Source organism: Canis lupus, chromosome 9, assembly GCF_003254725.2.
Source record: "Canis lupus dingo isolate Sandy chromosome 9, ASM325472v2, whole genome shotgun sequence".
NCBI classification, from domain to species: Eukaryota; Metazoa; Chordata; class Mammalia; order Carnivora; family Canidae; genus Canis; species Canis lupus.
Genome location: NC_064251.1, coordinates 21699034 through 21714401, shown reverse-complemented (window position 1 = coordinate 21714401; position 15368 = coordinate 21699034). Strand labels below are relative to the sequence as shown.

Here is a 15368-nt window from a genome sequence, read left to right as displayed (position 1 = left end):
ACTTCTGTAGGCAAAATTACTCATATCTTCCTCTATGTTTCTCTCACTTTGACTGTTTGTATATCTATCATCCCAACTAGACCGAGAGCCCTGGTTAGTAGGGATCACATCTATTCATCTTCCTCTCTGGTGCTCTACTCATAAGATACTTAAGAATATGCCAGATGATGTAAACAGAGAAAATAACAGCAAGGCCTAGGCTGAGGCCGCAAATATTCAATTCATAGTTCTAGATCAAGGGCCGAAAATTTTTCCTGCAGAGGTCAGATGGTAAATATTTTTGGCTTTGTGGGTCATACGGTCTCTGCTGTAAATACTCAGCCCTGTCATCGCAGCATAAAAGCAACCACAGACAACGTATCGCTAAACGGGTGTGGCTGTGTTCCCCAAAACTTCATTTACAAAAACAGGCATAACAGGCTGGATTTGGGCCATCGGTACTGTTTGCCAACACTGTATCTATAAGATTGGGAACATCCGTAGGGCATCTACTCTCCCCTGCCTCTTATGACAAAGTTAGAGCCTGTACCCACATTGGCTCAAATCGAATATTTTTATCTTATGGGACAGGATGAAAATATAAAGGTTCTCCATGACAGAAAACTCCAAAACCCATGCATGGGTGAGCACTCTTTGAAACCTCCTGGTTTCCAGTGCCTCCAACAGTAGTGTTATCTGTTCCCCCCTTGCCCATATCTGAGCACATCAACACTCTACTTAAAGTTCTTCAGCGGGTTTTCATTTCTTACAGTCTTGGTGACATTGATGATGCGGGTGATAGTGACTGTGACAGCAGCAGCTAAGGGCAGTTGCTGTTTACTTCACATGTATGTGTCAGGTACTGTTCTAACCATTTTACAGGCATGAATTAATTTAGTTCTAGGAAGTAGGTACTATAATCATTCCCAATGGAGGAACATTCCCACTGCCTGAGGTTTACACAGCAAGTGGCAAAGCTATGAGGCTCAAACCTAGGCAGTCTGGCCCCCAAACCCTTGTGGTAAACCGCTTTTCCAAAGCCCAGTCGATGGGCATGACTACCTAAAGGTGTTCACAATATGGCCCTTGACCTTTCCTTATCCAACCAGATGCTGAATTTTTCCACAACCCTCCCAAGAATAAATGTGTTAATGTCTCCATGTCTGACCATGATCTTCTCTCTGCCTGGAGTGCTCTCTCCTCATCAGCTGGGTATACATGTAATCAGCCTTAAGTCTTGGCTCAAACACAATCTCTCTTTCTCTGTGATACCTGCCCTGACTCCCTCAGTTAGGCTTACACGTCCTTTCTTCTATGTTCTGGCTACATCTTTGTCATGTCAGAGAAAAAAAAAAGTACTCTTATGTTCACAGCAGCATTATTTACAAAAGGTGGACACCACCCATGTGTCCCTCAACAGATGAATGGATAAACAAAATGTGGTCTATATACTGTGGAGTATTATTCAGCCTTTGAAAGGAAGGAAATTCCAACTCATTTACAACAAGGATGAACTGTAAGGAATTATGGTAAGTGAAGGAAGCCAGGCACAAAAATACAAACTGTGTATGAGTCTACTTCTATGAGGTCCCAAATTCACAGAGATAGAAAGTAGAGTGGTGGTGGCCAGAGGTTGCAGTGAGAGGGGAACAAAGAACTGTTAATGGGTATAGATTTTAGGTTTGTCAGATGAAAAGAGTCCTGGAGAGGAATTGTAGAACAACGTAAGTGAACTTAACACTACTGTCCTGTACACTTAAAAACGGTTCAGATAAGGGTGACTAGGTGGTTCAGGTAGATAAGCATCTGCCTGCAGCTCCAGTCACGATCTCAGGGTCCTGGAATCCAGCCCTGCATCAAGTTCCTGTTCACTTCTCCCTCTCCCTCTTCCCCTCCCCCACTCATGTTCTCTCTCCCTCTCTCTCTCAAATAAAGAAAAGCTTTAAAAAAAGGCTCAGATGGTAAATTTTATGTTATGTGTATTTTATCAAAAACATTTTTTAAAGTGGGGTGGGGAAGAAAAAAAGTCTCTGATTATAGTAAAGAAAATAAAACCCACTTAGAGAAAGTAAAAAAAGTCTCCTATAACCAACCACTGTGATGAATCAGGTATAAAACATTCCAGACATTTTATCATACATACCAATAATATATGCATATTGCATACAAGTGTTTTTACTATTATGAATCAGATCTTTTCTTCCCTGACATTTTCTAACAGGTTACTGTTGCTATTATATAAGAGAACTACATAAGATTCTTAAACTATTTATCTTGAATGCAATCATCTTTCTGAACTCTTCTTAGTGTCAATAGTTTTTTTATTTTTTTTATTTCTCTTGGATCTTATAGGAAGACCTATCTATAATGACAATTTTGTCTCTAGCTTTCCAATATTTAAACCCAATTCCTTTTTCTGTTTTACTGTATTAGTTGCATCCTTCATAAAAATATCAATTGTAGGAGGCATCCTCAATTTTGTAACTGTTTTTTTTTTTTGTTTTTTTTTTTAAGATTTATTTATTTGAGGGCAGCCCCGGTGGCTCAGCGGTTTAGTGCCTGCCTTCAGCCCGGGGGCATGATCCTGGAGACTCGGGATCAAGGCCCGCATTGGGTTCCCTGCATGGAGCCTGCTTCTCCCTCTGCCTGTGTCTGCCTCTCTCTCTCTCTCTCTGTCATGAATAAATAAATAAAACCTTAAAAAAAATTTATTTGAGAGAGAGAGAGAGAGACAGAGAGTGGGGTAAGAGGGGCAGAGGGAGAGAATTCTCGAGCAGACTTCCCATGGAGTGGGGAGCCCAATACTGGGCTCAATCTCTCGACCCATGAGATCATGATCCTAGCAGAAACCAAGAGTTGCACACTTAACCGAATGAACCACCCAGGCGCCCCTTGTATCTGTTTTTAATGAAAATACTTTAGTATTTAGTGTTTCACCATTGTGCATTCTGTTCCATTTGGTTTCTGACAATATTCTTTATTGTATTAAGAAGGTCCTGACAAATATTCTTTACTGTGTTAAGAAATTATTTTCATCTAGAATGGGCACTAAGTTTTGTTATCTAACAAAAATATGGTTTTTCTTCCTTAACTTACTAATTTAATGAATTACATTAATAAAATTCTTGATCCTAATGTTGAGCCATCCTTGCATACCAAAAATATAAGCCATGGTTGGTACACTAAAAAAGATACCAAAATCCTAACCATTTTCTTTACTTACACTTCTTTTTTAGGCTTTTATATTAGGATTATTCCAACCTCATAAAATAAGCTGGAAATACCTCTTGTCTTTTTATACTTTGAAAGAGTTTAAATGATAATAGAACTATCTATACCACAAAAGTTATTAAAACAAAACCTTTGAAACCATCGGGCCTATTGGCTTTTTTGGTGGGATAGGGAGTGTACATTTTTTAAAAGTCTTTTTTTCAATATATTTTTTATGGTCATTGATCTATTTATTATTTTTTTAGTATATTTTAATTTTGTGTTTTGTGCATTATGAAGTTGTTTGATTTTTCTCTTTATGCCAGACCACAACCACCTCAAAAGCAAGGGTCAAAACTCACGTAACACAAAGGATATGTACACACATACACACATAATAGATCAGATATTATAGATATATTAGATATTCTAAATGTTCTAGATAGATAATATATCTAGACAGATAATATATTAATATACTAGATAGACATGTCGCTCATATATTAACATAAGTGAGAAGACCAGTAGCATGGAACTGTTTCTTCAATGGGCCAGTTAGTGTCATGTTATCTCTATTCCCTAAACTAACTGTATCTCTACTCTAGTGAGCATACTCTCAAAGTTAACCACAAAAGAGAAATGCATATGAACCTGAATGATTTAATCCCAAACCATCTCCAAGGCTATACACCTAAGAAGAGTACATTATCATACCTCACTGGGGCAAATGTGAACTGTTACAGTTGGGGAAAGGAATCTAGACTTATAAAATTAAAATACATAAACCCTTTGACCTAGCAATTCCATGCCGGAAAATCTATCATAGAGAAGTCAAAGCACAAATATGTAAAGTTGTAAAGAGAGACACTGTAGTAATTTTTATAATGGAAAAGAAAAACTAGAATGGAGCAAATGTCTATCAAAGAGGGGGAAATTGCATAAATTACAGCAAATCTACACCACAGAATATTATGCAGCAAATAAAGAAAATGACTTAACTTTATACAACTTGACACTAAAGGATTTATAGGATATAATATTAAATGAAAAAAGCCAGATGCAGAGAATTAAATTCATTTAAATATGGGGTGTGGGGGATCCCTGGGTGGCTCAGCAGTTTAGCGCCTGCCTTTGGCCCAGGGCGTGGTCCTTGAGTCCTGGGATCGAGTCCCGTGTCGGGTTCCTGGCATGGAGCCTGCTTCTCCCTCCTCCTGTGTCTCTGCCTCTCTCTCTCTCTCTATGTCTATCATAAATAAACAAATCTTTAAATAAATAAATAAATAAATAAATAAATAAATAAATAAATAAATAAATGGTGTGTGTGTGTGTGTGTGTGTGTGTGTGTGTTTTCTGTAGTTTATACGAGGCTGGAGAAAGGCATGAAAGGATATACACTAGACTATTAATGTTGATTTCCTGGGAAGAGATAATAAACAGAGAGAATGACATCTTAGATTTTTGTAAAATTTTCTTCCTTGTACTATTGTATTGTGTCAAGTTTTAATTTTTTTAAAGAAGAGTACATTATGTACTCAAGAAAAAAAATAAATTCTTTTCCTTGTTTAAAAGAAAACCCCCAGTTCATCCACTTCTACCATGGAAGTCAGTGTCCATCCTAATGACTGTGTAAGAGCAAGCACATCTTTGTGCACAAGAAGAAAAGCACATCTTCAATAGTACTTTGTTTCTTCCCATGTCTCACCTGAGCTGCAGTGGCTGCAGTTTGTAGCAGGCGGGACTCTTCCCACAAGCACCGGGCCACAATTCGGGCAATCTCCATTGGCTTCTCCAGATATCTGCTCTATAAGTAAGAGAGAGAAAATGATGGGATCCCTGGGTGGTGCAGCGGTTTGGCGCCTGCCTTTGGCCCAGGGCGCGATCCTGGAGACCCGGGATCGAATCCCACATCGGGCTCCTGGTGCATGGAGCCTGCTTCTCCCTCTGCCTGTGTCTCTGCCTCTCTCTCTCTCTCTCTCTCTGTGACTATCATAAATAAATAAAAATTAAAAAAAATTAAAAAAAAAAAAGAGAGAGAGAAAACGAAAAGTAGCAGTAGACTAAGAAGATGTGGACCCAAAAGATTACATCTACTACATGAAACAATAAAACAAGGGCCTCAGAACCTGGCTGCCACTGGTGGGAGATGAAGGAAAAACAGAAAAAAGACCGTCACAATGAGATGTACTGTGACAAAAGGTACATTAGTCTGAGTCTTTGGACAATATGCTATCGTGGTCTTACATGGAGGTGACAGACCTTGTCCGTGGGTGTCCAATTATGGTCAAACATTTAACATTGAAAAATAAGTCATCTGGGGCGTTTGGGTGGCTCAGTTAGTTTGGCATCTGACTCTTGACTTTGAGTCAGGTCATGATCTCAAGATCATGGGATTGAGCCCCGCACTGGGCTCTGCTGGGCATGGAGCCTGGTGAAGATTCTCTCTGCCCACATCCCCCCACTAAAAAAAAAAAAAAATTAGGTCATCTTCCTATGAAACCACTAGTTCTGATCTTGTTATTAACATGCTAATGTAATACGATTACCATTAACAATTATGCGATGACGTCAACGGACAAAAGAATTGGATTTCAGATAATGATGCTCAAGGGAGGGTACACAGAGGTTTGAGAAAGGGCTAATAATTTCTCCTTTGACTTAAAGTACAAGATAGAATCTCATTACCCAGGCTAATGAGAAGAGAAATACTTCCTGGACAGAAGCTAACATCCTACTCTGCAGGGTCAGTTTCTTATCACACCTGAAGGAACTGCTTGATTCTTCGCAGATTGTGCTGATAGAGAACATTTGACTCCTGTAGGAAACGGCTGTACTGCTGGTCAATCTCACCCAAGAGATTATGAAACACCAAAGTAGCATGTGATTCTTTGCTGGCTGCATATGCCCTGGGAAAAAAAAGAAGGATACAGAATGATTCTGAAACCTACATACACTCGCATGCACACACATGCGCACACATGCATGCACAGAAATCACCATTAAGGAGCGAAGAAAACAAGACAAACCTGATGCTTTAACTCACTCATCACTTTAGATTCACCTTGCTCAGCAACAAGATATGTCATGAATTTAATGATTATTAACAATTATAATCAGATACTACAAGCCACTGTCATAGTCTATACTTAAAAGATATTAGTATAAGATTAATATCTTATATACTCATAAGATATAAGAGCAAAGTGAACAGATATGCTAGTTTGCTTTCTCAGCTCCACAGCCAGATTATTAGTAACTAATAAGCAATCCCAGGCTGGGGTGGCCCATCTCCATCATCTCTGACTCACCTCCCTGGGCCCTCACCAAATTCTAGAAAAAACTAGGTCATAGGCCTGAATTAAATGAAAATTAATATATGGATCTGAACATATCAAAATGAAAAAAAAAAAAAAAGGGACACCTAGGTGGCTCAGTCTGTTAAGCATCTGACTCTTGGTTTTGGCTCAGGTCATGACCTCAGGGTTGTGAGATGAAGCCCCATGTGACTTCTGCACTGGGCATGGAGCCTGCTTAAAATTAAGATTCTCGGGGCACTTGGGTGGCTCAATTGGTTGAGCATCTGCCTTCAGCTCAGGTCATGATCTGAGGGCCTAGGATCGAGCCCCACATCAGGCTCCCTGTTCAGCAACGAGCCTGCTTCTCCCTCTTCCCTACCCCTGTTCTCCTGCTATCTCTATCACAAATAAATAAATAAAATCTTTAAAACAAATAAATAAATAAATAAATAAATAAATAAATAAATAAATATAAAAATAAGATTCTTTCTCTCCCTCTGCCCTTTCCTGGAGCTCTCTCTCTCTCTCAAAAAAAAAAAAAAAAAAAAAAAGGAAATAGTTGTTGGAATTCTGAGCCATTATCTTCTCTATGAATGAGTTTATTTCTCTTACTCTGTGTCTCATTCCTTTAATTAAAGGGTAATCAGAATTATGGTCCCAATTTCCACACATGAGAGAACTCTCACTGAAGCAAAAAATATTTGTAGTGCATCCCTGGAGTGTCAGAACACACAGAGGACCTCGGCAAGGAAATGAGATTCAAATCAGCCTTCAAAACAGCTACCCCAGGCAGGCTGCTTCGAGGTGCCAAGAGACAGTTGCCCACACACACTTCTAATGGATAAAACGCTTTTGCAAGACTGAGAGTACCTCTTTATCTCCTGATCTCTTTCATCCCATCACCTGTACCCATCAGTTTTTTTATGAAATAGGACAGAGTTAAGCTAGAATAGGTTATGTTTCCTGACTCAAATCAAAACTTGACACTTTGGGGAATTTCTCAGGAAGGACTTACCAATCTTGACTCTCAATCCACGGGGCCAGAAACTGCCGTAGCTCCATTGGGAAGCTGTCGCTGTACAGCTGATGAAGCTGCTCTAAGTACCGTGTGTCGAGTTGCTGTAGCTGATTCCATTGGGCCATCCTGTGGAAATCAGGGGTCCCAACTGTAAACCAAAATGTTCATATGGTCACTGCAAGCACTAGTGTGAGTAAACAATCTAGAAACACCCCATCTACCCAACACAGGCATCAGGTCTGTGATTAGGGATACAAGATGCTTTGGACAGTATCCTATATGTTTCTCCCAGTTTACAGCAACATAGACACATTGATAGTCTCTACCTCTGGAAGCACACTACAGTTTCTCCTACACTGGGATGTCAATGGGAGCATGGCATCTGCCAAGTTCCAGAATCCATTAGCTACCAGAGGTACGTGAAGTTGAAAAATACCTTAACTTCCAGATTTCCACTTCCTCATCTATAAAACAGAGATCATCATTCCCACCTCTCATGGCTGTTGAGATAATATTTTTAAATATCTCGGCTCAGTATGTGCCATGCAACAGATGCTCAACAGATGTCAGCTCCTTTCTTTCTACCCTATCCCCCTTTTTAAGAGGGTTAACTGGAAGATATAGTCAACAAACATACGCTAAACCCAATATGTCGGATGTAGCTGTTCGGCAAAGACACAGAGCTAACTCTAAGAATATAGGTTTAAAAGTATAAGCAAAGACCTTCCTGGGATTCTCTCATTCAATGAAAAGCATTTTGTTTTTAAAAGTTCTCAGTTAAGGGATCCCTGGGTGGCGCAGCAGTTTGGCGCCTGCCTTTGGCCCGGGGCACGATCCTGGAGACCCGGGATCAAATCCCACATCTGGCTCCTGGTGCATGGAGCCTGCTTCTCCCTCTGCCTGTGTCTCTGCTTCTCTCTCTCTCTCTCTCTCTCTCTCTCTGTGACTATCATAAATAAATAAAAATTTTAAAAGTTCTCAGTTGAGGATGAGAAAGAAGAGAGGCTAAATACCAGTCATACGAGTTGTCCCCAAGCTCACAAATACCCCAGAGAAATGCTCAGGTATGAGAAAACAACCCCACTGATCGCCTTTAGCCCTCTTCCTGAATAGCTTAGGTCACAAAAATATCATTACAGACTAAGAAGTCTTAAGAAGTGGCCAAAATAACTAGAGTAATAGCCAAAGACTAATATACTTACAGATCAAAGTATACTAAGATGATTCTCCGGGATTGTGCGAACATTTAATGAAAGGCTGAATGCACACAAACACGTACACTTATCTAGAGTTCTTGGATTTGTTTCTCAGAGAAGGCACAAAGAAGCACCCTTATAACTGCTCTTTTCGTTAAAAAGTATGGGGCAAACTGGTGACAAAACCAGCAGGTCTTCTGTTTTTAAAGAAGCAAGTGTAATGGTAGTTATGTGGTTCAGGATCAGGTTTCTGTACAGAACTCGAGAGGCCTGCACTGCAGTTCTCCCTCCATCTTCTTTGGGGACACACACAGAATACCCCACCTGCTACTGCAAAGATGCCATCAATTGGTGGAACTCTCACGCACACATTCAGAAAAGCACAGGCAGTATCTTCCCAGTAGTCTTTTATGTTTTTAATTTTTTAAAAAAAGATTTATTTATTCATGAGAGAGAGAGAGAAAGAGAGAGAGAGAGGCAGAGACAAGGGCAGAGGGAGAAGCAGGCTCTATGCAGGGAGCCCGACGTGGGACTCGATCCTAGGACTCCAGGATCACACCCTGGGGTGAAGGCAGCGCTAAACCGCTGAGCCACCAGCTCTGCCCAAGGCACCAACTACTGCCCCCAGTAGTCTTTTACACTGAATAATGAACAATCTAAGGCAGCATTATCCAACAGATATAATGCAAGCTACGTATGGAATCTTAAATTTTCTAGCAGTCATATTAAAAAAAAAAGGGGGGGGGACACCTGGGTGACTCAGCAGTTGGGCATCTGCCTTCGGCCCAGGGTGTGATCCTGGAGTCCCGGGATTGAGTCCCACATAGGGCTCCCTGCATGGAGCCTGCTTCTCCCTCTGCCTATGTCTCTGCCTCTCTCTCTCTCTCTCTCTCATAAATAAATAAAATCTTAAAAAAAAAAATAGAAACAAGTAAATTAATTTTATTTATTTATTTATTATTTATTTTTAAATATTTTATTTATTTATTCATGAGAGACACACACAGAGAGAGCAGAGACATAGGCAGAGTGAGAAACAGGCTCCATGCAGGGAGCCCGATGTGGGACTCGATCCTGGGACTCTGGGATCACATCCTGAACCAAAGGCAGACACTCAACTCTGAGCCACCCAGACGTCCCATGAGCATACAATTCTTGATCTTTTTTTTTTTTTTTTTTTTTTTTTTATTTATGATAGTCACACACAGAGAGAGAGAGAGGCAGAGACATAGGCAGAAGGAGAAGCAGGCTCCATGCACCGGGAGCCCAACGTGGGATTTGATCCCAGGTCTCCAGGATCGCGCCCTGGGCCAAAGGCAGGCGCCAAACTGCTGCGCCACCCAGGGATCCCACAATTCTTGATCTTGAGTCACAAGTCCAAACCCTGAATGGGGCACAGAGCTTACTAAAAATAATAATAATAATAAAATTAAATTAAAAATATATATATCTAAAACGTTAGCACCTCTACATGTAATTGCACAAAAATTAATGAGGTACTTTTCATTCTTCTTTTGGTACTAAATTCTCTAAATCCAGTGTGCACTTTACATTTACAGCACAGAACTGAGGTATTCACAGGCTTAAATTGCACTGGTGAAAAGGTTCAACAAGCAAAGCAATGAGATTGTCAGAATGAGGTATTTGCCCCAATCAGACCAATGTTTACACAAATAAAGTAAATCTTTCAACAACATTAGAAGTGGCGCTTGAGATTAAAAAAAAAAAACCCAAAACAATGTCTGCCTTCCTGTTAGGCAACCCCCAAACATTTTCAGCTACCACACCTTTGCTGTTGCCCCTGTCCTCACTACCCCCATGACCAACCCGCCACAGGACAGATGCTGCTTGGGCAGTGGTACATGTATACTAAACTGGCTGGAATGAAAGCAGTAGCTAAGGTATTATAACCATGGTGTATATTACTCTCAACAAGAAATCAAAGGCCACTAGAACTCTCTTACAACATGCACATTAGGGCCAAGGTAAAATCTGCCTTAAAGCTACAAGTATGAAGATCTGCCTTATGTTTCTCAGGATGTGATTTGCATAGAAATCTGTATAACATGTCACTTTATGTAGATGCTACTGTATACAAGTGCCAAAACTCTACAACTACATAATTCAGCATGATAGTCACTAGCCAGATGTGATCACTGAGCACTCGAAAGGTGGCTGGTTCAAACTGAGACATGCTATAAGTGTGAAGTATACACTGGATTTTGAAGATTTCGTATAAACAACAACAAAGGATGTAAAATATCTCAATGTTGAAATGGTATCTTAGATATACTGAGTTAAACTAAATATATTATTCAGGGGTACCTGGGTGGCTCAGTGGGTTAAGTGTCTGCCTTCTGCTCAGGTTGGGATCTCAGGCTCCTGGGACCGAGCCCTGCATCGGGCTCCCTGCTCAACAGGAAGCCTACTTCTCCCTCTGCCTCTGTCTGCTGCTCCCCCTCCTTGTGTTCTCTCTCTCTCTGTCAAATAAATAAATACAATCTTCATATATATATATATATATATATATATATATATATTCTTCATATATATATACACACACATACACATATATATATACACACATATATGTTATTAAAATTAATCTTACTCAATTCTTTTTACTTCTTCTAATGTGGCTACTAGAAAATAAAACATTACATATGTGTCTTGCTTTGTTTTTTTTTTTAAGATTTTATTTATTTACTCATGAGAGATACACAGAGAAAGAGACAGAAACATAGGCAAAGGGAGAAGCAGGCTCCATGCAGGAAGCCTGATGTGGGACTTGATCCCGGTGAGCAGCCGAAGGCAGATGCTCAACCATTGAACCACCCAGGTGTCCCTTACTTTCTATTTTTATTGGACACTGCCTCTCTGATATAACCAAAAAGCGATGGTTCTCCTAATAAAGGATTTAAAGAAATAGATACCTACTTTTTTTAAGTATACTCTGTAACTGCAATGTGTGGCTCAAACCCACAACCCCAAGATCAAGAGTCACGTGCCCTACCAACTGAGCTGGCCAGGAGCCCCTAGACCCCTACTTTTTATAATAAAGTCCAGTGTTATAAATTAATAAAAAATAGACTAATTGCTTATCTTGGATACAAATGTAGAGCCATCACAATCTCCTCCCTGAAGTCCTACTTTATTTAGAACCATAAAGCAACATCCCACTACACCTGCTCAATTAGAGATGAAACACTGGGATCACACACAAATGTCTGCATTTTCAAACCATTAAAAAGTTACAAATTGTTGAAAATCGTCTAATTGATTTCTAGTCCATAACTCACAGGGGTTTTTTTGTTGTTGTAGTTTTGGTTTTAGTGGGGGGGATGATACAATGGGGATAGTAAGTAGCACAATAATTATGCCATTTCTTTTTTTCTTTTTTAAAAATATCTTATTTATTTATTCATGAGAGACACACAGAGAGAGGCAGAGACACAGGCAGAGGGAGAAGGCAGCTCCCGGTGGGGAGCCTGATGTGGGACTTGATTCCAGGACCCCAGGATCAGGCCCTGAGCCAAAGGCAGATGCTCAACCACCAAGCCACCTGGACGTCCCAACTATGTCATTTCTTAAGCCAGCAACCAGTTCCTAGTTTTTGTTTTTGTTTTTTTTTTCTGTAAAATTAAAGCACCAAAAATGACTGGCATTATGCTCTACTTCTTAGTCTAATCACTTCAGGTAATCTCGTAATAGCTATCCTATATTTTTTTTAAAAATCATTGCAAATTAAAGCCAAAAAGCAGGTAGCATTTTCAAGGAGAACATGAGCAGAGTCAAGTAGTGATGACTTCCTTACAGGCAGCTTAGTTATAAACCATATTTAACTCACAGCAGTCACAGGGCAATCAGCCCAAATGCTCTTCATTAGAACTGCATATCTTTAGGAGATCACTAGCCAAATTGTCTAGGAAAACCACTGCCAACTAGCTTGTGGCCACTGTTTTACTGGAAAAAGTTTTACAAGAGCCTACTTATTTCACAATCTCATTTCTGTTTTTTCAAATTACAAATTAATCTAAAGAACTCCACTTAAGTTCTAACTAAAGTATTTCTTATCTGCAGAATAATGCTAAGCCTGTAATTTAATAACCACTTTCACTGAACCACAGGGCCCAGAAAATGATTTGTACAATTTGAATGCCAAGTACCATTCGGTGCGCACAGGAGAGAAGTGAATTCATTCCACAGAGGGGCTGGCTGAGGGCACAATGTCCGGGTTAATTCTCTCCAAAGATGAGTGCTAAGTTTAGGTTAGCAGACAGCAGATGGTAGCATATAAAGGGAATGTAAGTGTGATCCTGTTTTCTACAACTTTAGAGAAAAGAAAAATAAAAATGAAACAGTAAGTCACCAAAGACTTTCCGGACTTTTCAAAACAGGAATTTCTCAACCCCTTGGGGATAACTTACCAACAAGTCATAAAGCAAACAGCTATTGTCTGATGGGGAACTTATTACTGTAAAGATCACACACACACACAAAAATTTGTTCAAAGTCACAGTTCTCATTAATATACTGCATTCTAAGGAAACCAAGAGATGTGTTGAGAAACACAAATCAGGACCCCTTACAAAAGGGATTCGTTATCATTTCATAACACTTTGTTTTAAATTAAGATTTCTACTTCACATCCATGCACTGGTGGATTTACAAGTGGAGTGAGGGCCCAAAGTGAGGCCCCTGGGGACATCCAACAATCCAGAACAGAAAGTGATCTAAAGATAATTTCTGTTCCACCTTGCAGTATGTCACAAGATTCTCCTTTGGGTACTAGCCATACTCTATATTAGAAATACCTATATTATAAATAGAGCATAGCCATTATTTTATCAGTTGCCTATACTAAGCCCCTCTTTGCTGTCAGGAAAGGCCCAGTGACTAAGGCAACCTAAGTTTAAAGTAACAGAAATATTCTTGCACTAACTTCTATAGAAATTAGTCCTTTTAAGAAGATTTTTTAAAAAGATTTTATTTATTTATTTGACACAGAGAGAGAAAGCACATAGGCAGGGGAAGAGGGAGAAGGAGAAGCAGGCTCCCCACTGACCAGAGAGCCTGACACAGAGCTCAATCCCAGGACCTTGGAATCATGACCTGAGCCGAAAGCAGATGCGTAACTGACTGAGCCACCCAGGCACTCTGAAGATATATATATTTTTTAAAGATTTATTTATTTGTGTGAGAGAGAGAGAACAGGGGAAGGGGCAGAGAGAATCATCAAGCAGACTCCCCATTGAGCTCAGAGCCTGACATGGACCAATCCCAAGACCCAGGAGATCATGACCTGAGTGGAAAGCAATAGTTGGACATTTAACTGACTGAGCCACCCAGGCACCCCTTTAAGATGTTTTTAAAGATAATAAAAGTAATAATGTTCACTATAGAAATTTGGAAAAATACAAAAAACAAAAAAACAATAGATAAAATCACCCATATCCTAACCACTTTCCAGAACCACAGTTGACAAATTCATGTAATTCCTTTTAATCTATCTCAGAGTATGCATATACGTTATCTCTTTTAAGACGTTAGGGATGCCTGGCTGGTTCAGTCAGTAGAGAGCATGCAACTCTTGATCTCAGGGTTGTGAGTTCAAGACCCACACTGGATATAGAAATTACTTAAAAGTAAAAAAATAAATCTTAAACACTGGGATCAGAGTAATTTTACAGCTTTATTTTCTCTTTTATTTATTTTTTATTTTTTTATTTTTTTTATTTTCTCTTTTAAAACTTAATATATAGTAAACACTTTTCTATGAAAAGATATTTTTGTTCAAAGGCCACAAAACAACTACTTGATTTCTTCTTTTTTTTTTTAAGATTTTATTTATTTATTCATGATAGACACAGAGAGAGAGAGGCAGAGACACAGGCAGAGGGAGAAGCAGGCATACAAAGAGCCTGACGTGGGACTCGATCCAGGGTCTCCAGGATCACGCCCTGGGCTGCAGGCAGCACCAAACCGCTGCGCCACCGGGGCTGCCCAACTACTTGATTTCTATCAGTGTTTTCAATCTAATCCTGCTAATCTCATTGAGGGCCACAAAATTATTTAGATTTGCAAGCTTTAATTTAATTTTTCCTTACCATACGACATTCTTTTTTTTTTATTTTAATTTTATTTATTTTTTTAAGATTTAAAGACACAGGAAGACAGGCAGAAACACAAGCAGAGAGGAAGGAGAAGCAGGCTCCACGCAAGGAGCCCGATGCGGGACTCGATCCCAGGAATCTGGGGTCACATCCTGAGCCAAAGGCAAACGCTCAACCACTGAGCCACCCAAGTGTCCCACCATATGACATTTTTTTTTTTCCATATGACATTCTTAAATAATCTGAGGTAGCTATAAACTCCATAGAGTAAATCAGGGAGGAGAAAAAAATGAATAAAGTAAAAGGCAATTAATGCTAGGCAAAGATACTTAATCTTCATGAAATTTTCACTGTAGGATAAAGGTGTAATGAATAGCAGGGAGCTCACATTTAACTATTACAGTTTTAACTATTTAACCATTGCATTCACAATTACCTAACACATGAAGACTCTGAAATTTCAAATTAGAAAAAGATAATTCAAAATAAGTATGCTTGGGGGACCCTGAGTGGCTCAGTTGGTTAAGCGGCTGACTCTTGCTTTTGGCTCAGGTCATAA

The 15368-nt window shown here is 39.6% G+C and overlaps 1 protein-coding gene across 6 annotated transcripts in view; it reads right to left on the bottom strand.

Annotated features, from left to right (window-relative positions):
* The window catches only part of STAT3 (signal transducer and activator of transcription 3), a 75728-nt gene that overhangs the window by 25372 nt on the left and 34988 nt on the right, over window positions 1–15368 (bottom strand). For 5 of the 6 annotated variants that reach the window (XM_025439585.3, XM_025439580.3, XM_025439581.3 and 2 more), the window contains exons 2-4: window positions 7498–7648; window positions 5948–6092; window positions 4892–4990 (exon numbers count right to left, since the gene is read on the bottom strand). In XM_025439585.3, coding sequence (XP_025295370.1) covers window positions 4892–4990; window positions 5948–6092; window positions 7498–7625 — 372 coding nt within the window. In that variant the 5' untranslated portion in view covers window positions 7626–7648. The remainder of the gene's footprint in view (window positions 1–4891; window positions 4991–5947; window positions 6093–7497; window positions 7649–15368) is intronic. The other variant, XM_025439586.3, reaches the window with a different exon arrangement.